This window comes from Crinia signifera, chromosome 1 (assembly GCF_055691185.1).
Source record: "Crinia signifera chromosome 1, ASM5569118v1, whole genome shotgun sequence".
In the NCBI taxonomy this organism is placed as follows: Eukaryota; Metazoa; Chordata; class Amphibia; order Anura; family Myobatrachidae; genus Crinia; species Crinia signifera.
In genome coordinates this window covers 295,579,559-295,604,768 of record NC_139217.1, presented here as the reverse complement: position 1 = coordinate 295,604,768, position 25,210 = coordinate 295,579,559, and the positions used below count along the sequence as shown (strand labels likewise).

The window sequence follows — 25,210 nt, the reverse complement described above, 5'->3', positions numbered from 1 at the left end:
GTTCCATGACTAGGCGGCAATGCTCAGTTGCGACATAGTCACAGCCACTTTGCCACAAGTGAATCACCCATAATTAATGTGACATATGCTACACAGCACACAGTGCGCCAAATCACAAGTTTTGTTTCACAAATGTGCAACTCTGTTTACCTGAAGAATCCTCCATCTGGCACATCCTCCTGGTGTAAACTGCACCTTGCATCCTCTATCATGGCAGCAACCAATAAGGACAATCGGTGCTAACAACTTTGGCTTCATCACATTAATGTATACCACCATCATTTGGGAAGCACCACAAGGTCCTTGACATTCCTCCAGCGGCCCTTTACCACCATTGCACAACCGCATCCTAGTGAGGACAATCATACCCAACCCGGAAAACCCATTTAACATCAAATGGTGAGACTGTTTAAACTTTACCAAGCCAATTGCCATATTTCTCCAGCAGGCCTAAACAATTAAGAGGACTTACTCCAGCCAGTGAAGCCAGTTAATAAGCCAGGGAGCGTTTCTTTCTTTTTAATTGTTGTTCATACTTTTTCAATGTAATTGTTTATATTGATTTTATTGGTCATTTTAATAAATATGCTATTTCTACAGACAATCCCATGTTATTAAGTAAATTACTAACTTCGTAGCACTGCTTCTTTCCTGTATATATTGTATTAGATTCCCAGTGGTCCACTATAACCACATCTAAGCAGCAGCTTTCTACTATTACCAATATTAAAAGCTCCTCCTATCAGCGCCTTGTTTAACTACCGTTGGTAAAACCTTCTTGCAACTCTGAAGTAGCCTGATTGTGTTTGAATAAAATACAAACATTGCATTAATAAATGCTATTCTGCTTATTGGATTGTGCATAAGATGATAAAAAGGAAAAAAAAAACATGAACGTTGCCGAAATTATTAATTATTTCTACTGAATTTTTTTTCATTTTGTTTCCTATTCAGATGTCTTCATTAAGGATTGAATCGGAGTTACAGGGTAAGTCAAAGTATGATATTAAGAAATGATAACCAGGACTGCATAACACTGACATTTTTATTAGAATTCATTTGTAACAAATGGAACTTGTGTCAGCAAAGGACTGATTTTCAGACAGACTTCTTTCGCCACTGCTGTAACGAAGTAAGAAAATAAAAAGCACGCCTTTCATCTTGTAAAACATTTACGCGTACTACTAAGTAGAGGTAATTGTATTTTTAACAAGCCATTTTACAAGGTTTTTTTTATAACTTTTTAAGTCTATGCATCCAAAACGAGAGCAGAGAACACAATTCGAATTATTCTTGCAAAGACACTCCAAGCTTGAATGGCAAAGCTACAAAACATATGTAAAAGGTAAAATCAGAGTATTATAGAACTTTTGGAGCATCAGGGTAAAAATATTTAATTATTAGCAAGGCTTGCCACCAAAAGGGGAATTAAGGGAGAGATAAAACAAAAAAACATCTGCACTTTTCCCAACACAAAACTGTCTTGTAAATGTATTGTGTTATGTACACATGTAAATTTCATTGCAAGTTTTATTTGCTTTTTAAAAGACGGGTTCAAGTAATAAGACTATTGGGAGTAGAATCAATAGGGTAGTGCATAGTACAAAGGTTTAGAAAGTGCAATTCTCCCCAGAGGGCCACCTCCAACTTATCTTCTCCAATATTGAACCATGCATTAAAAAAGTCAAAATAAAAAGACAATAAAGATCTAATGTGAAGTTCTATACAAATCATGTTTATATATTTTTTTCTTTTCAATGTAACTAATTACAAAATTATACATAACTATACGGGTATAGGTAAATAATAGCACCGCACCAATAATGCTTAAGAAATGCATTTTCTGCTTTTGATGTATCTCGCAGATAAAGATGCTTTTTATAATAAAGTACCATGATAATACATATAGTAAACAGAAAGTGGAATGCACATCAATGATTGAAACTCAACTTACATTAATTATATATGAGTGGGTTTATGCAAATGGATACAATTATAACACAAAATTTTTAAACATTTACTTTCGTTGCAGAATGTGCGACTATAAAAATATGATATATTCAATAACAGATATTAACATGGATGACATATATATTCTATTCAGGATTGCAATTACTAAACAAGTTTAGTACAATTCTATGTAAAAATAATACTGTTTATATGAGAAAAACATTGTTACCCCAAGAAAAGCACATTCTTTTTATGTTGTTTTAGTATAATTTTTTAATCAGAGGTAGCCTTCCATTAGTATTTTTATTACAAAAGTGCTATGACACAACCCTTCACAGAGTCTAATATTCAAAATGGCTGCTAAGCATGGAGTGAGTACATACTGAAAAAAAAACTCCTTAACAAAAAGACAGTCCAGAGATGTAGACATTCCCATAACTGTTGAATTTTTTGAATTGCTATTTAACAGGGAACTTGGACAGCTTTCTAAATTAATATTAAATAATGGAAATGGAAAGGCAACATAATGGCTCATAAACTCCATTTTAAGATAAAAAGAATTGGATTTAATAAAGTGCCTAGTTGGGCTGTCAAAATGGCAAGTGTCATTCCAAACTACTGTACACTCAAAAACTATCAAGTGCACCAATCACTTTCATACAGTGGACTACTTTAGACATTTTGTGGCCAGCAACAATGTGCATGAGAATACAGTAAATCTATTCAATAGGCACCAATTACAATATGGTCTACCGATACTCATATATAATCAAGACCAGCTAGTTAGCCTTAAAAATATTACCTGTGATTGGATAGCCTGATTTCTCATGCATATAGGTTAACCTTAATAATATATCAGAGAGAATATCCTCAGTCCTTTACTTTAAAGGTTAGTAATGCTTCCAAGTCTCCCTTGCTGACCATAACCAATGAAAAACAATTATATTATTTTAGGATTCATACCATACAGATGGCCAAAGTTGAAATTTTAGATACTTTATTTCAACATGACAGGTACTGTATACAGATCAACTGAAGTATCCATTTCTCACCAAAATATTGGTAAATACAGATGGAGCTGTCCCATCTGAGCGGTTCCTATCCCGCCATACTGTGCCATCGGACGGGGCATGCGCATGTCGAAGACACACGCGCGCCCCATTCTTGGCAATGAACATGTGAATGTGTGAGACACTCGCACGCCCATGGCCACTGGCCCGCCCGCCGCTGGCCCGCCCGCCGCCACCAGATACTGAAATCTGGCACGCTGGCAACAAGGGGTAGAATGGCCGCATCTGTAGGAATATTGATTGACTCATTGTTTCTATTCCTCACCAAGATGCTGAGTACCGATCGATGCAGAAGAAAAATAACTAAAATGAGTACATAGAACACCAACTGTGGATGTGCTGGGTGGTATGTAGCCCCAAATTATTTAATGGTCATCATTAATATTGGTTAAGCACTAGAAAAATGTCTCCTTGCACTGCGTGGAGATGCTAGATGCTATTTGCTTAAAATGGTTACAAAGCTGAAAAGCAGTTTATCTAAAGGATAATAATCTTAAGTTTAATGTAGAAGTGCTTGGAAGAATAATTATCTTCTACATATTAACATTTGTTAAAAAAATAGGCATGTATATCACATAGAAGCTATGGTTTTTCAATCTGTTTTTGGAAATGGAAAAAATATTATATGGGAAAGCAGACTGGCAAAGGCCAAACAGAATGTTGCTTAAAAGCATCAAATATAAGGCACTCTAAATGCAAAAAGCAAGGAAAAAAAAGCAAAACAAAAATGCAGCATTTCAAACTGCTGTGACACAAACCTACATTATTTCCGAGCAGTAATTTTTGGCTTTGCCCTTGATTTGATTTTTTTTTGTTTTGTGTCTGTTTTTTTTTTTCATTTTGTTATTTTACATATCTTACAAATTACATATTTAATCATATATCACACACAATAAATGGTTGAATACAATTTCATGAACTTTCATACATCTTATAATACAATATTTTTCTCTCCGATAAACATTGACCTTTCTAGCATGCACATATCCTGTATAATATACAAGATGGTTCATTATTGCACTAAAGAGTTAAAAATATTGAGCAGTGTAACAATGTACATACATATGTGAGCACTTGAAAATCTGTGTATGTATAATTTTGGGGGTGAACCTAGAACATCACTGATGTGCATTCCTCATTTCTTTGTGATTAAAACCAAAAATAACACTTTAGAAATGCAAGCCTTGAAGTTGACATGAAATGATCTTATGGTTTTAAAAAAGTCTCCACTAATTAACACAATTAAAAACATGGAAGAACAGATGTGTGTATATACCTATACATACTTCTATATAATTAAGTTTGCAGCAGCTTTATACTTTGCGACTCCCTGTTGATTCCAAACAAGATGAAAAAATAGCCTTTAACTTGATGCAAAAAAACAAAAAAAAATACATATTTATATAAAAAAATGACAAAAAGTAAATGCAAATGAAGTATATATAATAAAAAATAATGGTATGGTTAAATGTCAGGGCTGCACAAGTTTGTGCAAAGTTTAAATGTTTTAGTATTTCTAATGAGAATAATTACATATAACAGTTCTACCGCATAAAAAAAATACAGTTTTTGATCGAAAAATTAACAGTAATGCAATGTTTTATTCACTTCCTTATAAACCTTTTGTTTAAAAAAAAAAAAAGTTTACACAGTTAATAATGAAGCACAGGTCAGCTGTATCTTTACAATACTAAAAAACTAAATAAATGACTTTGATTTTCTTTAGACATTTCCCACCCATTTGTTTCACTAATGTGTTATCGTGACCATTGATGGACAGAAGAGTCAATATCGCTGCAATGTTTGCATTTATCTTGGGATCCAGAAGCCGATGTATTTAAATATCCTGCTGTTGTATACCTAAGATTCATCATTGAACACTCATGCAGTCCCAGACAAGATAATGGTTCTTTAAAGATTTACACTTATTTCATACATTGCCAGCTGATTCCTTGAGTGGGTGAAATGAATCCTTCAGATGTCTGACCAGTCAGGATTTATATAATTTTCTTAGGTTAGATTATTTAACTGCGTATTCTTGGTCCACCCAGAAAAAGTTTCTCTTAATTTTTTCTTTTTTTTTTCTTTTTGTGTGTGTGTGATATTCCAATTACTGTAATTGGTCTTTAGCTAGGAGCTAAGAAATATTCCCAAGCACGCATTATGGCTCAGAAGAGGCTCTATGGATCTTGAAGGGCCTGAAGGAAAATTCCAGGATGGGACAAATCTTCTACGTTGCATAGTGATCAAAGCTGCCCAAATACTCCAGTCCTGCTCGGTAACAGAACTGATACTGGTCCTGAAATAGAAAAGAAACAAGATTTTCATTTCAAAGAACAATTGCAAAGTAATAATCAAGATATACATTTAAAAAAATTGTTACAAATGAAAAGCAATGAAGTGACTGATTCATTTAGATCTGTGTTTTATTTTATATATGTACAGTTTTATTTACTCTGGCAGCCATCTTATATATTGCATAAGATTGTTATTTCGAAGTTGGGAAATAGACTGTCTGGGCGGTATTCAATGAGGCTGATTCGCCAGGTTTTTATGGCGATTTTGTGCTGTAAGGCGAATTTTTGACAAAAACGGTGAATCACCCTATTCAATGACCAGATGACGAATACATTTCAAGGTTTTTTTCGCCATGATTCACAGAGTAGCAATTGCTATCTTTTTATGGTGAAGTGGAATGTGAACTTTTAAAATAAAGTGTTTTGTTTTTTACATTTGGTGTCAAAAAATCAGGAATTTTATTCTGAGGAGGGGCATGCTATTTTTATTCATGTGCTGTAAGCACATGAATATATATTTAATAAAAAAAAAATATATATATATATTTTTTTTTTTTACACAGACCAGCCAGCAGGGGGCGCCGGAGCCGAGTCGCTCATTAGATATTCATATATTCACTGCACCCGATCGTTATATATGCATGATCGGGTGTAGTGAATATACCCGGTCCCCTGCTGGCACCCCCGGGGGGCAGCCTGTGCTGCCTGGCACCTGGGGAGCCCACCTCCCCCCCCACATACGCTCTGGGGCAGGCAGGGAGACTTCCATCTCCCTGCCTGCCACCGTCCTCAGGCTCCCTGCGGCGTCCGCCGCAGGAGCTCAAATTCGCCAGTCAGGGGCAACGAGCCCCTGACTCGTTGAATACTGGCGCCGGCGAGGCTCCGGAACGCAGCGAGCAGTGGCGAATGTGCAGCGAATCCTAAACAGGATTCGCTGCACGTCGCCGGTATTCACATTGAATACCGCCCTCTGTAGAAACAGGCAGCAGTCCCGACAAATGCATAACAAGGGGGTTTATTCTAGTTCATTCTTTCTGACAAAATCCTTCTTAGATGGACAAAACCATGTGCACTGCAGGGGGGCAGATGTAACATGTGCAGATAGAATTAGATTTGGGTGCAGGGAAAATACTGACTGCTTTATTTTTACACTGCAATATAGATCTCACTTTGAAGAAAAACCCCACCCAAATCTAATTCTCTCTGCACAATTTACATCTGCCCCACCCGCAGTGCACATGGTTTTGTCCATCTAAGAATTATTTTGTCAGAAAGAATGAACTAGAATAACCCCCAAGGTTATCCAGAAATTATGGATGGAGTTGAGAGGCCCCATTTCACTCGCTGCTCTACTTAGCAGTGCAGTGGTGAATAGATGCGGCATGCTCCCATAGTGACAGATGACGGAGGCATGGTTCGAATCATTCTTACAAAGCTACACCCATTTGAAAAGGAGTCGACAGCTATAATGTTGGGAGCTGATGTCGACAGCTATAATGTTGGGAGGTATAAGAATAATTAGTATTACCTGTACATCTATTGTCTTTTATATAGATATTTAAAAATGGAAAAGGAGATATTATAAGTCAAAGCAACAAAAATAATTTTATTTTGTCCTAAAAAAATGTTTAGTAAGTACTTTATATTTGCCTCCTATAGTAGCAATGTGGAACTGAACAAGAAATATCACCTTTATGTTTGCAAGCACACAAAGCATAGAGGTGCTTCTAGGGCCACATCAGATCATGCTTTGCTAGTGGAATACATCGTAGCGGACAAGAAACCAGGATAAATGTATGTAAAAAGTTCACTTTTTTTTTTTCTCCATTTTAACAGTATTTAGAATCTTCATAGTGACAGTTATTTGAATGTCCTACTATGTTTTTCAGAGTAAGAGAAAGTAGTATATATATATATATATATATACTGTATATACACACACACACACACACACACACACACACACACACACACATATATATATCCAGAAATCTGGACTCATGTCCAGAGTTTTTATGAAGGGGGTGCACCACTAAAGAATATGCATTCCAAATCATATAGATTTTCCGGGTATTAGCCAGAGAGGGCACTCACCACCACGAGCAGGTAAAATGTTGTTTTTTAATCACAGGAAGATTTCATATATGTCAACGTTTCAACCCTGGAGGGACGTTTTCAAGACAGGCACAAACATTTTCAGTGTGTCACCAAAGCAAGCCGGGCATACACTGAACTGACAGAAAGCCCATATATACCTTAGCCAATCAGGATCTAAGCCCTGTTAATTAGTCAATTAAGGTCATGGGAGTAGGGTACTACCCACTACATACCAGCAAGTTGAAAACTTGCTAAACACAAACACGATTCTATCGCCAGCCCCCACAAGCATGAGAAGCGCTACATCTGTAGCTAACTTAGTACCAGTCTGGAATAAAAGTAGCAAAACTAACCCTGAAAATTATAGACCGGTCAGCCTTACATCCATTGTGGGCAAAATATTAGAAGGAATAATAAGAGATAGTATCCAAAACAGGAAAAGGTGATAAGTAAGGCTCAGCATGGGTTTGTAAAAAATAGATCAAGGCAGACTAATTTAATAAGCTTCTATGAGAAAGTCAGTAGGAAGCTGAACTTACGGAAATTTGTTAATGTAATACTGTATCTCTTGATTTCACTAAAGCTTTTGACAGTGCCTCATAAAAGGTTATTAATAAAACTAAGTAATTTAGGGTTAGGAGATAAAATTGGTTATTGGATTAAAAACTGGTTGCACAATCAGGGACAGAGAGTGGTGATAAATGGTAAACATTCCAGCTGGGGTAAGGTCCAAAGTGGACATGGACATGCGTTAAAGGGGGAATGGATTCAAGGGATGCCAATGTCATAGTGCCTCTTTACAAGGCATTGGTGAGACTACACTTGGAATACTGTGTTTAGCTCTGGGCATCGCATCTTAAAAAGGATGTAAATGAGTTGGAACAGGTACAGAGAAGGGTGACTAGGCTAGTGAAAGGTTTCGAATCACTGGAATACAAAGATAGATTAACCATGTTGAATATGTTTTCACGGGAGGTTGAGAGGTCATATGATTAGTATGTTCAAATACAGGATTGAGAATCATATGGAACTGGGAGATGATTTGTTCACTAACAGGCCTATACTTAGGACACGCGGGCATGTACTGAGGCTCAAGGAAAAGAGCCTCAGTACATGCCCACATAATTTCGTACTGAATTAAGAAAAGGATTCTTCACTGTTAGAGCAGTAAAATTCAGGAACTCATTGCCGTTGGGGAATTCAAACCAAAACTGCATACATTTGTGGCAACTAAGGGAATCCTATAGATATGACTTACTCTTATTGTGGCTCCCTCCTTTTATTACGGCTCATTCCTTTTGTTGTGTCTCGCTACTTATTTTATGGCTCGCTACTTTTATTGTGGCTCGCTCCTTTTATTGAGGCTCACTTCTTTTTTTTGTGGTTGTCCTTTTATTGCGGCTTGCTCCCTTTATTGTGGTTTGCTTCTTTCATTGTGGTTCACTCCTTTTATCGTGGTTCATTCCTTTTATTGTGGTTTACTCCTTTTATTGTGGTTCATTTTGCAATTATATACGTTATTAGAGAAATTGATTGCTGCCCTTCTATTAATGCTTGTGGAATTATTATAGGTGGATTCTTTATATAATTCTACTTACCTCTGTCTGTACCATGGCAGGTCGTTGTGTTCTTAACATTTTGACAGTCTGGAAGATATCTACAACACCTTCATATCTCATTCTTTCCAAAACAATACTTAGAGTTATGAATACTCCAGTTCTTCCAACGCCAGCACTGTTATAAGTACAGCAGAATGGTAATGGACTGTTAGATGAGCGTGCTTGATCTAATTTCCAGCCAAACAATACAATAGATAACAAAGTAGTACGTGATTACTTCTAGATTAATTAAGATGTTTTTCTTGTCCAACCCTGACTTTGCAGTTGCTAGTTGCACATATGTCCTGATGCAGTAAAATTAACAACTACAGTATTAAATCATTTGTGTAGATGTACTATCTCTGTTATGCTTCAAAAGTCCTTTATGTATATTTTGTTACTTAGAAGGAACAGTACAGTGAGAAAGTAGGTTGCAGTATTTATGACAATCTTTTGTGTATTAATTACCGGTAATTGAGTAAATGGTATCAGAGACAATATTATATCTATCCACATGCTGCAGTCTGGTAGAAATGTGCGATAACAAGGTATACTATACTCCGAGAAGATAGATAACCAATGACTCCTGTAGCCCATACAGTATAAACATTGCCTTGATTTCTTTTAACAACCAAAGCAAATCCAGAAAGGATTAAAGGTGCCACAAACTATTTCTGTTGCAGATATCACCATTCTATAGGGTGTACTGTGTTCCATTTTTTTAAAACTTACCATCTCCGTTCATATCCTGTAAATAATTGTCTTTTTGAAAGTTTAAAAGGGTGTGTTATAACTTATACTTATTTAGCATCCAATTACTAGAAATCATGCATAATAATGATGTACCTGTTTGGGTTATGTATGTATGTATGTATGTATGTTGGATGGATTACAAATACCTTTATTTGATATTATATGACATACTGTATGCAGTGTAAAAACTATTAGCTAGAAACATTAAACAGTTGTGTGTTCCATATTTTTCAGCAGCACATATGAAATAAACTCTACAATTTCACTATGATATATATAAAACACCTTGTGCAGAGATATTATAGTCATACATTGAACTAGGATTGTGGGAGCCCCTCCAATGCTACCCTATTGTTCTTTAGAATGAACAACTTAAATTTGTTGGCCCACCCTAAAGATAACCAAACAATTTGGACCCTTTTGTGAAAGATTGATATTTACCTGCAATGTACAGATATTGGCCCGTCTTGGCCAAATTGTTCTTTTGTTTTATGTACTTGTCCTATGAAGTCAATAAAGCCTTCTCCAGACTTTGGCACTCCTTGTTCAGGCCAGTCAGTGAACTGGAATTGTCTTACTGTCCGCGATTGGCCATCCTGTGTGTGTAGATGGTAAAGTAGGTTAAAGTGGATGCATTGGAAACAATAACCAATTAAGAAAATTAACAATTAAGACAATAATAACTGTAACAGGATGACCACATACAGGCTGCCAAAGCAAATAGTTGGCTTTTGGAAACCTGATTAGTAAGGCATGATTAGTGACAATGTAGCTAGATGCCAAGCAGAGGCAGATTTTACTTATAGGTTTTGTCACTGCAGCCCCCCAAGTAAAATCAGCTACTGCGGTAAGCCAGGTGCAGTCCGTGACTTCCTTTTGGAAGTCCTACCTTCCAGTCACCTGCAGGACAGACTGTCCCATTGGGAAGTGTTTCATCTCTCTGGGACTGTGAGTCACTTGTTGCTTGATAGTCAGCCCTAGCCAGCTTCTATGGGCTGCAGCTGATGCAGTCCATATAATCTGTGGGTTTTTGCATGTGTAGTCATGTGCACATGTGCCAGTCCTAGCATCTGGCAGGTTCTTGTGCAGGTGTCAGGACTCAGATGGCAGCAGGGGCTTCCATCTCATCTCCTCCAGGGACCCAAGCAGCATGACCAGCAGTAGCCCACTCCTTCACAACGGTAGGAGCAGCAGCAGTGTTTTTGTTCCTTGTTTGCTGAGAATACAACATGCCGGCCACAGACCAGCAACAATACATCTCCTTCCGTGTTCCTTGAACTGTATGTACCACAAACTCATATAGTGGCTTCCAACTTTATGACTATATAAGCACATATGCTTGATAGAGAATTTGGTAGCTGTAGATACTGAAACAAAGCTAGTATTTTCTATTTTGTAACTGACCCACTTAGCTACCGATATATGATCTTGTGTTAGCTAACTCTAATCCTGTTTATATCAATTTTCTTAATTGTTTTTTATGTTGTGCACCACATTTTTTTACCTGTATTACTGTAACTCATAGACCAGAGGTACCAGTTGGAGACCAGTGCTAGTCAACTTTGGGCTTGTAAACTCTTGGTCCAAGACCCTGATCATTTTTTATTGGAAGTAGTAAAGCTGGATCCTTCCGAATCCAGTTTTGCATTGTGGGTTGGTGTAAACTAAACATTGTTTGTTATATAAACATTCAGCAAAACATTGGATACAGCCAGTGGCATATTTATAATGGGTGCAGTGTTAGCAGTAAATGAGGGCCCTTAGTCTAGGTTTGCCTACACCGCACAGGCTGCACCCAATTTCTGAATACTTACCCCTTCGGAGTCTGACTGCAGCAACACTGTGGAAATCAACCACACCATTATTTGGGAGATCTGCACATGTGTTGCGTGACTGCCGGCAGAGATGATGGGGTCTGGGTGGAGGAGGCTGCACAGAGGCCTCCACCTTCCTTAAAATGCCCCTGGATACAACTTTAGTAAAATCCAACCCATAATTTCCACTACTATGTTTGCTTAATATGTTATTATTATTATTATTATTATCTTTTATTTATATGGCAGCACAAAGATTCCATGCATCTAACAAAGGGTCTAACTCATATTTGTATGCAATGCTGTTGTTGATGCAACCGAGCGATTATCAGCACATGTGCTGTGATCTCATTGCACACGCCAAAGTACTTTTGCAAGTAGTGGAAAAATATTCACAGTTATTGACATAAAGGTACCATTTGGGGGAGGTAATGGGTGTGGAGGAAAAAGTGCAAGCATGTTATGGCTGTTTCTGGTGCGTGATTTTGCCTTCAGCTATGATAATGTACATAGAGAAACAAGGTGCCAGCATCACTACTGCCGAATCTGGTCTGTGTGACCATAGACTCATGCAGGGATTTATTCCTCATTTCTGTGTTGATGCTGCATACATATGTGTACATAGTTGTTGAGACCTTTGCATTGCTCCGTTGGATGTGTACACAGTAACACCACCAATAATAGGGAACCCTCAGTTCTGACACAGTGCTGGATAATCCACGGTATCCCCTTTGGAGTTCGACCCACCCACAACCTGACTATCTTTTCTTCACAGTCCATCTTCCCAGCACAGCATGACTTCCCCGGCCCCGTATCTTTCACCTCCTTTCATATCCCCCCACAATGCTGCTCATTTCCCTCCGAACTAGTATGACTCCTGCAGCTGCTCCTCTACCCCTACCCCTACAGTGCGAGCCCCCACCTCAGCGTGTCTCCCTCCTCCCCTCTGCCTCATTAAAGGCTCTTGCTGGCCCTCTAAGCCCACCCACAGCCTACATCCTATTGAATCATATTCCCCCTGGCACCTGATGTGTCCAGATTAAAAAAAGTGACGGACCATCATGTGCCTGAAAATTGGTGGGTAACCTGTATTCTTTTCTGGGCAGCTGCTTCACTTGCCATGATTAGCAATTATGTAAGCTGAAAAATGGCAGCTGTCTAGGCATGTGCATGCAAATTAGACCAAAGAATATAAATGAATGAGCAAAACAAGGAAACAGGGCAAATGCCATATGGGTTGGGCAACCTTTTCAAACTCAAACAATGCATCTATCTCAGTACTGTGGAAAACTACATTCATGCATGTAGCCCTAAGGCAAAAATATACATTTACTTTATTTTTGTATAAAATGACAAAATACATGGTGACACAATGGTTACACACACACACACACACACACACACACACAAACACACACGCTGGTGTTCTGCCTCGCTAGCTCCTCCTCCTGCAATCAATATTAATCCAAATATACGAATGTGGAAACAGAATGGAATGAGTACTTAAATCAGTAGCATGTCCTTATTAAGATGCCCTTTGTTTATACTGTAGAAAGGACACAACTTGGAAAGAGTCATGCAAGGTGAAAAGGATTATAGGTCTTGCCACATTAAGTTTAAATTGGATGGAAATGAGAGATGATAAGTCTCAGATCAATTCTGAATGGAGGAGATGAAAGTTGGAAATGCATCAGGAGACAAGTGACAAATGCTGTCACACTTCCAGCTCACTATAAAGAACATATTTTGACATTGTCTTCTTTGCTTTTCATAGGAAAAGAATGTGAATTTGCATGATATTGTAACATCATTAATTTACACAGATACCAGCAATAATATTAGCATACAACATGAGTAATGTTAACCTCTGTATACACTGTATACTGTACATCTGGAAATGCTATCAGCACAAACAGTAGAGAACATTTATAAAGTGTACCCAATGTGCACTGGTTGGAACATCTCTATATGCCCAAGGTTCTCAGTGTATACTGGTGATCGCCTCAGTGGCGGAACTCCAGGATACAATCGAGGGTCCTGTCGCTGGACACCAAGCTCTGAGGGGGGCACTTCTTCTCTGTTCCTGTGTCCCAACACTTGAAGCCCTCAAAACAGGCCAGTTACTTTAAGTTTTGTAGCATGTGACGCATACTATTTCCAGCGACCATGCCTGTCAGCACCGCAGGTGTGAGGACCTGCATGTCACTGGCTCCTGAAAGATGGTGGTGCCCAGCAGAAGTCCCAGCCGCTGAACACCATTGGCAGTGCCTGCAAACGGGAGGCTCATGCTGGCGGGGAGCCCCAGTGCTTACCCGCTGGGCGAGAGAAGAACTGAATGGCAGGACCTGTGAAATCATCGAGATGGGTATGTGGCTACACCGAAGGAGGGGGGAGGGGCAACTTTGATGAAGTTATATCACTGGATCACCAACTACAGGTCCCCTGGCCACATATAACAATTGTGCCTCAAGGTGTCGGACAGAAACATGCATTGTGCAAAGATATAAACTGCACAGAATAGTACAAACTCCTACACCTTTAGTAGTACCCAATGCATTAAGTGGAATTATTTAGTTTTTTTCTTTAAATACCTAGTTTAATCGTATTTCCAATTTTGTCTTATTAGACTGTTGCTTATAAAGCTCTTCTCAGTGCACCAGGTCCCAGATGGCTTGGTTGCGTTAAGCTTTTCCCGCTCAAAATGTACATCTTTTTCACGCAAAAATAACAACTGGAAGTGAAAAAATTATTCTGCTAGATTACACAGAGGTGTGAACATTTGTTTATCTGTGTGAGGATGAATCTGTGTGTACTACGTTAGAGGGGCCGCAACTTTTTTCTAATGCCAAGTTCCACTGTGCTTCCTCTGCGACTTTGTATGTGTTTTATATTACATCTCTAATAAACTTTGAGTGACCCCCTGTTTTACCGCATTTTTTATGCACGAACACCCGGCCGCCGCGTCACCCCAGGGCAGAGTATCGCCACCTTTGGGTGGCGATACCCTGTAGAAGCCTATGGGCTTCTATCGCCGCCCGCCGCAACCTCCCTACGCTACCTCCACGGCTTCCGTGCTGCTCCTCCTCCCCCAGCAGCATGTCACAGCCAGCTGGGGATGTCCTTCCGGCTGCAGGGCAGAGTAGAAGACGCCAAATAGCCAAGGAGGTGACGGAGACCCCCTGCAAACCACATTACAGGTATCGCGGGAGGCCTCCTTCACCGCACCGTGATGCCAACCGCATATGTTAGTACATATGCGCTAGCATCATGGCGGGGGCAGCGATGTATGTTAATACATCCCGCCCAATGGCTTATAGACACCGGGTATACTGTATAGCGACAAACTGTACCTCTCATACTAACAAGAGATATCCACATACTGTAGATTAGATGATTCTAAGAAAACAACACCCCCAGGTCCCACCATCAGTGTTGATATAAAATGAATACTTGGAGTACGTGCAGTATGAATTTATATAAAAAAAATACCAATTGGTTAAAGGTTACTGTACATTTGGACTTTTGTATTATAATCATATATATGTACCCAGTGCTTTTTTTAAATAAAAGTACAGGGTACTGGCATCCCTTTCTGGAGTTCTCGGCGCCATGAATGCTTGCTACATCAAAGGCGACTGTTGTTTAACGTTTAGATGAGGTACAACAAAAATTATAATAATAGGCAGTAGCCACAAATTGAGCCCTTGTACACACAGGCCAATATATATCAGGTGTGTACCAGCGATATGTCTGTGAATGGCGTTGTTCACAAACATATTGTATTGGTCCTGCATCATGTAATGTGGGTCAGACATACATATGCTGCAAGGGCTGACGTCATAGCTGCGAGGACAAATTTAAATGCCCAGCCATCTGCATCAGAGAGACTGACATATCAAACAGCTACGGTAATCGGTAAATGTGTACACTTACTTTGATCAGCGACATGGTCGGTGTGACAGCGGGTCCAATATATCATATGACATATCTGTCAGATGTTTACCCAGATTAAAACTGGGTACACACAATTTAGTTAAAGATTTCCCCTGAACTCCTGGGCAAACACTACAGTGCATACACACTGAAAGATATTGCTAATGATATTGTTCAGTGACATTTTCATTGTTCAGAGACGTCATCCAATCATTGACTATATAGTCAAAATTGAGCTGCATGTACAGACGATGGGGTGAGGGAGTCATTAATGACCTGTAAGAACACTATTGAGCGTGCACACGATATTACAAACTATATTGCTCAGAAGAGAAAAAATGAGCACTATCATTTGTAATATCTCAAAGAGGAGCAACATAAATGACTGTACCATTCAGCATTATAAGAGCCAAGTGTCTTTGATGTGCGCTGAGCTTCTCCAATAAGAACTCTGCACAGACTCCTCTGATAATAATAATAATAATAATAATAATGTAACCATTTTACATATAATTGGACTGTGGCTAAAAGTTTTATACATTGCAAGTTAATTCGTGGAATAAGAACAAAATAAAACCAATCTGTCCTTGTATAACAGGAGAAAATCCATAATTCCAAATGTATTAGACATAATTATATAGGGCTCAGGTTAATTCAAGTTAAATCAGCTTAGAGTATCACTGTTCAGCTGTGAACTAATAATGTACATACTTTATGCTGCTTACCAGTTGGCTATAAGACAGCTATTTTTTTATTAATGTTTGTAAATCAGGTATTTGTAGAAAATAATTTTACAAAGGAATACGAAATGTATTCATTATTTAGGAGCACAAACTGTTAGGGAACGACTCTACCTAAAATGCCAACGCTTCAAGTTAAAAACAGGGATGTAAAGTCATTCAGAATGTAATTTGCTGCAGCAAAGGGTGGTCTTTCCTAGCTTGACCTTCCTAACAAGTCAAACCAGCACTTTTCTGTGAAAATCTTTCATAATTATATCCTATTTTTCATCATTTTTGTGACTGTAGATCTAACTTTTTTTTTAATTCTTTAGATTTCTATCCACTTTGCAATAAGTACATTGCTTAAATTAACTATTGGACTTTTGTGTAATGAAGACACCTTCCCTTGCATGCTGGTTGCCAACCATCAAATGATTTCTCCCGCCTTCGTAAACAAAAGTCAGTCTGAACTGACTTTTATTTGTGGGCAATGGGACGAAGACAGGGTGGGCATCATGTGACAACAGCCGCCCGCCCTCGGCAAGCATCGTTTGCTTGGGATTGCCCATAACACGCTGGGCGTTCCCATAGCCCAGCGCCACCCCCGTCCCTCCCTCACCGCTGCGAACGGCCCGGGGACTATCGGGGTTTGCACGAATGCAGAACTGTCATGGGCGAACCCAGGGGCCACATTTAGATCACCACTAGAGAACCACAATCGGCCCCTTTATGCACTTTATGGTGTTATATACTTTTAAACAGTAAATACCTTATTACACTGCTCTGGTAATTCCTTGGGTAGTGAAAGGATAACGCGCGTTCAGTTTACAGCATTCACAGTACTTGGACAATTTTATAATATTTAATAATACGCATGGGTGTTGGTTTTCATTCTACTGCTGAGTATAAAATGTTGGTAGCCAAGATAGTGATGTAATATTCTGACATTCTTGGACAATGAGAAAAGCTTGGACTGTTCTTGTAAAGTGAGTAGTGCATCAACGTTCATTATAAAGTTATTGGTTACGCCAGAACTAGAGTTATAATGTTATAGCTTGATAAAATTTCAAGGCAATGTTATCTGCTGGTTTTTAAATCAGATACAATATAATTACCAGCTACCTGTAGTACACTCCACTGTCTATGCAAAGGAAGATATATTTACAGCTTGTATTGATGATGGCCGCAGTAAATGTGCAGGAAAATACAAACTAAGAGCTTACCAAGTACTACATTGAATTGATCAATTGAAATCTAATGGGTATTAGAAATAGAAATTAAAATCCAATAAGCAATACTGTACATAGTATATTGGTTTCATTCATTGTTGTTAATACTTATTTCTAACATAAATACACATTCTCATGGGAAAGTAACTTACCCGAGCATCTGTAACTTTAAATTCCCTTAAGATATATTGTGGCATGTTATATTCTGCCATTGGGTCTACTACAAAGTACTGGTATCTTGCAGAACGCTCAGCCGGCCAATATTGATGGCATTTTTCCTGTAGAGAAAAAGAAAACCAATATTAATCACACTTCACCTGGAAGAAGGTGCACAGTACATTAAGACAAAAAGAGACCCAAACCAATGTTCTAAATTACAGACCAATTTCACATCCTAATGTGTACCTGAAAATGTATGCCAAAATTCTAGCTAATTATTAGGGCCCCCTTCTTTGGCATATTGTCCACCCAGACCAAGTGGGCAATGGGTTATTCTGGCACATTTCTAGACCACGTACTGTTGTCTTATATCCCTCACCATTAGCCACGGTCACAGTTAACTAAGTCATCTCTCTCTGGTGCACAAATTAAGGCTACTAGATTGTGGTTGTCTGCTGTCTCATCCCTCATGTGGCTCCCAAGGCTACAACAACCTAGATGTATATTATCTAAACTAAGAATAGCTCATTCAATGACAGTTTAAGACTAAACAAATCAGAAATACCTTGCTACTTCTCCTACTTCTCCAGTAATCCCAATTTTATACAACCGTGACTTCCCTCCATGCATCACCATAAAGTAATTTCCTCCTTGGCAAGGTAGGGTTCAATAATTAAAAGACACTACTCAAAGTAATGAATTCCATGCTTTTTTTAAAAAATCCAGTCTAAGTTGGACATCCCCTCAAGGAAATGTTATCAATTCCTTAAGCTCAGACATTATCACCCTAAGGTCAAACATCATGAAATTTGAACCATTTGTCTTAGATGACCTTGACTCAAGGTTTTAGAGGTATCGCCTTCCTCTTGTCACCTTCACAAAGGGGATGGGATGTTGACTTGGATGGTGTGTTGAAAGTAGAGAAAAGATTTGGGAAAATGCAATCTCTAAAGTCAAGTTGAGTAAAAGTAAAAGAGAACTATGGATGGTATTATGTGACCTCCCGTCTGAGCAAAATGTTCCCTGATACAGATGCTGGAGAGGATGCACCTTCCTCCATATTTGGTGGTCAAAACTCTTAACACTTTGGTTGGAAGTTATCAATCTCATGTCTCCACTTGATTCCCCCATTCTTTCTCTTTCCCCTCCTAACTCTTTTTAGTTCTATTCTTTTTCAAACGTTGGATTTTGGTTGTCATCAATCATGTTTTGTTTCTTCTATACATTGTGTTTTTTAGGGTTGTTAAACATTTAATAAAAATCACTAATGGAAAAAGGAAAATACAATACTGTGGCCCTTATTCTGATCGGTGCGTCCGGATCCGAATATGCGGCCAGCACCGTGCGTCCAAAACCCCGCCTTCCATACGGATCGCCAACTCCGTCCGTATGCGGTAAGAAGCTGTCCGAACGGACCGCACGTGTATTTCTCAGGAATACACCTCCTCCATCTCAGGGAACCTCCCCCATCATTCGATGGTCGCAGAACATCGAATGCAGGGCCGAGTGGTCCGCCAGCTCCCGCAACCTCAGACCACACGGGCATTTCTCCGTGCAAAAGCAGGGATCTGGGCGGGCAGCTGACATCCGGCAATGTCATATGTCCGCCCCCTACACGTGCGTCACGGCCGCATTACCATACGTACGCCCAGCGTTTGCATGGGAACGCCCATGAAACGCGGGGTGTAAACATATGGTAATGAGCCCAAACAGCCCTTCACACCCCTCTCCACCCCCTGTTCGTAGTGTACACATTTCATGCGGAATGTGGCCGTGCGTCCTGCTCGCACATGCGCAGAGATGCCTCTGCACATGCGCAGACACAAAACATCGGCGGCACGAACGCACGCGGATATTACCGCACCAACCAGAATAAGGGCCTGTATGTGCTAGTTTCTAAACAATTGTTCCTTATTTTATATAAATTAAATCCCATAGCATTTGACACTTGGGGGGTTTCTTTACTAAGATGGGAGTTCTATTGGGAGTGCTATGAGCAACCAATCAGATTCCATCTATTATCTACTAGAAGGTTCTGAATTAATAAGTATATTCTGACTGGTTGCCCATAGCAGCATCCCATCTTCAATAGAACTTCCATTGTTCTCCTCCCTGTAGACAATACGGACAAGGAATATGTTTTATGTTCCACATTATAATGTAGGGATATGCAGCCAGCAGGAAATATCGACCTGCTATTGCTGTTAGGGAAGGGTGCTTTGAAGAGTTAAAAATGGCACCCTACACTGACATATTTTATTTTCCATCCACTGCTTAGTAATATTAAGCAACTAACTTGTTTTATAAAACTAGAGAACTGGATCAAAAAGAAATTATCTAGCTTAAAATATTTTTATTATGCAACAGTAAGGGGTGTACACAGTGACCTCACTGCCGTTTGTTTGAGCCACCGACCTTTACATACATTTTATTGTACCTCCCATTTGTATCACTTCACTCTTTCTTTTGGCTATGATATGACACAGAATTGATTAATCTAGACAGAATATAAAACTAACATCACTTTTGGTAGCTAGTGTCCAAGCACAGTCCAATAAATCCAGTAAGTCGGTACCCATTGTAACTAAATGCAATAACTCCATCCAGTAATGGGTTTGTATCATTTAATATTATACTGTATATAGATGATGTACCTTTATTACCGGCTGAATCTTTCATCCCAAGAATGAGTACTAATATGACTGCCCGCTCTTCCTCATTTACTAAAGGTTCTTCCATCTGTTGCCCAAAGCCAAACTAAGCTCTATCAGCAATAAAAGACTAACATTGCATGCCATGCACATACACCTCTTTCCCTGATTGCCCCCATTTACTACCGCCCAAGGTGCACAGTGCATAGATACCTGGTAATAGTGATGTCGTTAATTTATGAAACTGCATGCAAAGTAAACAAATGTCTTCATAACTTAATTTGAATTATGTGATGTAATTAAATCTCGGCACTTACCCTGCCCATTTCTCGAAGTTTTGTTAGCATGACAACAATCGTTGAGTTGTGCTCCCATAGCATCCTCCAGAAGTCTTCTGTTGTCTCTGCCAGGGGTCCTTGTGTTGCAATATAGGCTTTTTGCTGCCTATTTAAAAAAACATAAAATAATATATATATATTATTGATCTAAATTATCGTTACCGATAATTACTGATTACCGATAAAGCAGGTAAGTTAGAATACTTGCCTTTCCTATGGACAGAAAAGCCATAAGAGTGAAACCAATATTGCAGATGGAATCTATTTTACATTTAAATACTCAAACGGTGTCCAGTGCCAAGCAGCATCTGGCAAATCCCAGGAATTAACACTTGGCGGGAAGACCCTTATTTTCTAGAATACCTACAGTATGTGCTCTAATACAGTAGATTATTTTAGTGAATGTAATAATAATTGTTATGGTACAGTAAATGTATGTTCACACTAAGCCTCATAACATGAGGAGGGTTATTCTGGTTCATTCGCTCCCCCATGTGTTCACACGGGGGAGCAATGTTTTGCGTCTGCGTGTGTGCAGACGCATTTCTGCACATGTGCAGACACAGGGTGCATGCGGCCACAGCGAACAGAGTGTCCGCTGGGCGCATTCACCCAAGTGTGCGGGCAGGGGGCGTGGAGGTGTGTTGGGCCGGGCCATTTACATATGGGAACACCCAGCGTTTCATGGGCGTTCTTATGAGAACGCTGGGTGTTCTCATGCAAATGCCCCGATGACACGGGTGCAGGGGGAGGCCAGCTGACATCACTGGATGTCAGCTGCCCGCCCGCTCTCTCCCGAGCATCCATGCACATGTATATGACTTGAGAGTCACTTTTATATGCGTGAACCTTCGCCATCATTCGATGGTCACAGACCATGGAATGATGTGGGTGGATCCCACTAGTCTGCGAATGGATGTTACTGTGTAATATTAATTCACAGACCCTGTGAGGTAATCACCCTTGCGAATGGGTGGTGGCCAGGCCACATAATCATCCATAATAGCCGCTGAGATTCGGAGTAAGTACCTGTATCTACAGATGGAGCCGCACTCATTAGAGCGGCTCCCATCCTGCCGTCCACCAGAATTGGGCGCTCGCACACGATATGCTAGCGCGCCTCATTGTCTGCTAAATGTTACACCAAACTGTTAACTTTACACCTATATATTACCTTAACTATCTTATGTTTTTGACCATTTAAATTTAAAGGAAAAAATGGGGTTAGTGGCCCTAAGGTCACCAGAAAAAGAAGCGCTAGTTGTGATCTACCCGATAGTAATATTGGTAATGAAATAAAAATTCTATTTAGCTGAGTATGATTTGCAGCCTCTTATACAGGGTGTGTACCCTTTTGTATATAGAATCTAGAGGTTGTGACAGTAACCTAGGTCACTGTCACTTTAAGAGGCGCTATCTTACTCGGTCAAATTAAATTCACACTGTATTTTAAAGAATATTACAGGTTTATTAAAACATATACTGGCTAGCTCATACAATTTAATACAATATATCACAGTGCACTAAGATTAAGACAATACAAGACAAAACAAACACAAAACATATACTGCTAAAAAAGCATAAGTGCAAATGGTGATATGGCAATTAGGCTTTATCTGTAGAGAGGACTGTTCCTTTCAGAGGCAAATGACACTATTTGATTTGATAGTTACCAGTCCCGCATAATTTGTAATCCAAATGGGCTGTAGATACTGTGTCCAGTTCTCCACTAATTACCAGAGTTCCTCCGGATAACCACGATTTGAAACTGAGGAAGCCGCTGATTCAGAATTCAGGCGGAGAAACGCGTTTTTGGAGTGAGCCTCTTTTACCATACCCCACAGACCATCAAGTCCGCTGTTAACTGCTGAAAGTCCATCCCACAGCAATATCATCTGCTCTAATCGTGGTTATCCGGAGGAACTCTGGTAATTAGTGGAGAACTGGACACAGTATCTACAGCCCATTTGGATTACAAATTATGCGGGACTGGTAACTATCAAATCAAATAGTGTCATTTGCCTCTGAAAGGAACAATTCATTCCTCTCTACAGATAAAGCCTAATTGCCATATCACCATTTGCACTTATGCTTTTTTAGCAGTATATGTTTTGTGTTTGTTTTGTCTTGTATTGTCTTAATCTTAGTGCACTTTGATATATTGTATTAAATTGTATGAGCTAGCCAGTATATGTTTTAATAAACCTGTAATATTCTTTAAAAAACAGTGTGAATTTAATTTGACTGAGTAAGATAGCGCCTCTTAAAGTGACAGTGACCTAGGTTACTGTCACAACCTCTAAATTTAAAGGACTCTACTGAGCTCAAATCTTTATTTTAGCATATGTTTTTATATTGCTTATTCATTGTATGTGTACAATGCATTTATTGAGTTTTTATAATACTGTAATACCCCTTTCCCATTGCAAATGTCGAATCGCACCCGGGATTCGGGCATGGGTCCGTCCCAAGAGTGACACGGAATTTGCAAGGTGAAGCTCCCCTCAGCAATAAGCTGGGTCGCTGACATCACACGGACAGGCAGAGCAGCAAGGCATCATCAGGGGTGGAGGCAGCACTTGGAGTTGACATTGCCTCTTCCCTATAGTGTCAACAGGACCTGGGTTGCTTGACCCAGGTTACCCGTTTACCCTGCCCAGCAACGCAAGTCCGATCCAGATACAATCCTCCTTTAACCTGGGTCAGAATGCTGCGTTTCTGGACCTGGGTTTTTCCTTTTGGCGCTTTCACACCGAACAGTGACCCAGGTTGGACCTGGGTTATTTGCACGGTCTGAAAGGAGTATAATTTACTTCTAGTGAGATATCCACAGGGCCGCCGACAGGGGGGGTGCCAGTGGTACAACTGCCCCCCACCTGCACAAATGCCCCCACCCGGCACCAGCGGCCAGGCTCGCACAATACACAGTGCAGCCTGCAGAGCGCCGAGCTTAGGATACAGTGGGGCTCGGCGCTCTGCAGGCTGCACTGTGCAGTGAGTGCTCAAAGCCCCGAGACCTGGGAGAAGATGCTGCTGCGCCGTCGACACCACCTCTGGTAAGTAATTGGGGGTGGGTGGGTGGGGGGTTTAGCCGGGGTACGAGTAGGGGGGGCCCTGGGGGCCTGGGCTGTCAACATTACTAGTGGTGGCCCTGGATATCCCTATATATAGATTCCACAGTGCAAGAGAGAACTATGGCAACCCCAAGCCTTAAAATATAACCAAATTAACCTAAAATAAGTTTCATAACATATTTAAAGCCCTGTTATTAATACATGGAAAACTTTCCTAGTAAGTATTTCTCTTTTGACAATGAAAGATTGGCAGGTGCTGTAGTTCTTAGGTCTTAGCTAGCTAAGTACATTAAAGTATGGTGCCAGCTATATATTTCCAGTAAACCTCTCACTTGCACAGATTGCAGGCAGCCATATTTGAAACGCTATAAAGGCAGAAGACAAATAGAGCGTCAGCCAAGATTTACACATATTATACATATATAACTTTCCCCCTTACTATGCTGTTAATGCTATAATGGGAATGCCATCATTCTCATTATTCTGTGCTGAAATGGGTTTATAGTTTACATTGTTAGAAAACCAAAATGAATAAAATACTTAGCGGAGAATTGTCAGAGGAGTAATGTCTGTCAGCACATTCATCATATTTAGAAAGTCAGCAAATAAAAATCTATGTTAGTAACTTAGTGAAATAAATGTTTGTGTAAACTGTGAAAAAACAATGCTTAATTCCCCTTATTTTGTGTAAAAGGTGCATACTATCCTATTTCCTAAATCTCCCAGTGCCCTAGAGTGATTCATTGCTAGGGGCACATTTTAAAATGTATGGTATGAAGAGCATAGATTTATATGATACTCTAAACTGCATTCAAAAATGGTCTAGGAACATGGTATTTGTTTTCTATAAGAACTAACCTATGTATCATGCTGCCTGCCCTCTTCATATGATGTTACCTCATTGTAACCTATAAGCTACTATTGTATTCCGTGTGCTACTGTATCACATTTTTTTTATGGAGAGGAATCTCCAGATCCCTCCCATACAGCCAGGGCCGGACTGGCCATCTGGCACTTCTGGCAAACGCCAGAAGGGCCAATGGACCTGTGGGCCGATATTGTGCTGCAGTAATGCAGTAAAAGTTGTGTCCGCCCCGCTGCCGCCCTCCCAGTCCATCATAGTGGCCGCCGCGTCATTTGCATACTGACGTCATGACTCCGATGCGTCATGACGTCATGACGTGGCGGCCGCTCTGTTGAGAGATACCGTCCCGGCTCTTTGTATATACAAGGAGGCAGCCCTGCCCCGCCTGTCATGCCGCCGTAGCGCACTGGTCGCCAACCTGTCGCGATTCGGGTGTCTCGATCCCTGCAGCTGCCCGCCCACCCGTCCGTTAGTCCGTCTCATCTGCCCGTCCCTGCCTCCCTTCCTCCATTGATCGCCGCCACTGCTAGCTCCGAGGGGAGGAGAGCGCATCGCACGTCTCTCCTTCCCCTCAGTGTGTGTTCCTGTGCCGCCACCAGCCAATCAGAGCTCGTGGGCCGGCAGCCAATCAGGAGCCGGCCCGCGAGTTTTGATTTGCTG

The 25,210-nt window shown here is 40.0% G+C and overlaps 1 protein-coding gene across 35 annotated transcripts in view; it reads right to left on the bottom strand.

The window, feature by feature from the left end:
- Positions 1 to 1,031: 1,031 nt before the first annotated feature.
- PTPRD (protein tyrosine phosphatase receptor type D) overlaps positions 1,032 to 25,210 on the bottom strand; it is a 1,589,668-nt gene continuing 1,565,489 nt past the window's right edge. For all 35 annotated transcript variants that reach the window (XM_083185941.1, XM_083185944.1, XM_083185945.1 and 32 more), the window contains 5 exons: positions 20,591 to 20,717; positions 17,616 to 17,741; positions 10,207 to 10,361; positions 9,013 to 9,148; positions 1,032 to 5,319 (listed from right to left, as the gene is read on the bottom strand). In XM_083185941.1, the coding sequence (XP_083042067.1) occupies positions 5,251 to 5,319; positions 9,013 to 9,148; positions 10,207 to 10,361; positions 17,616 to 17,741; positions 20,591 to 20,717 (613 nt within the window). In that variant the 3' untranslated portion in view covers positions 1,032 to 5,250. The remainder of the gene's footprint in view (positions 5,320 to 9,012; positions 9,149 to 10,206; positions 10,362 to 17,615; positions 17,742 to 20,590; positions 20,718 to 25,210) is intronic.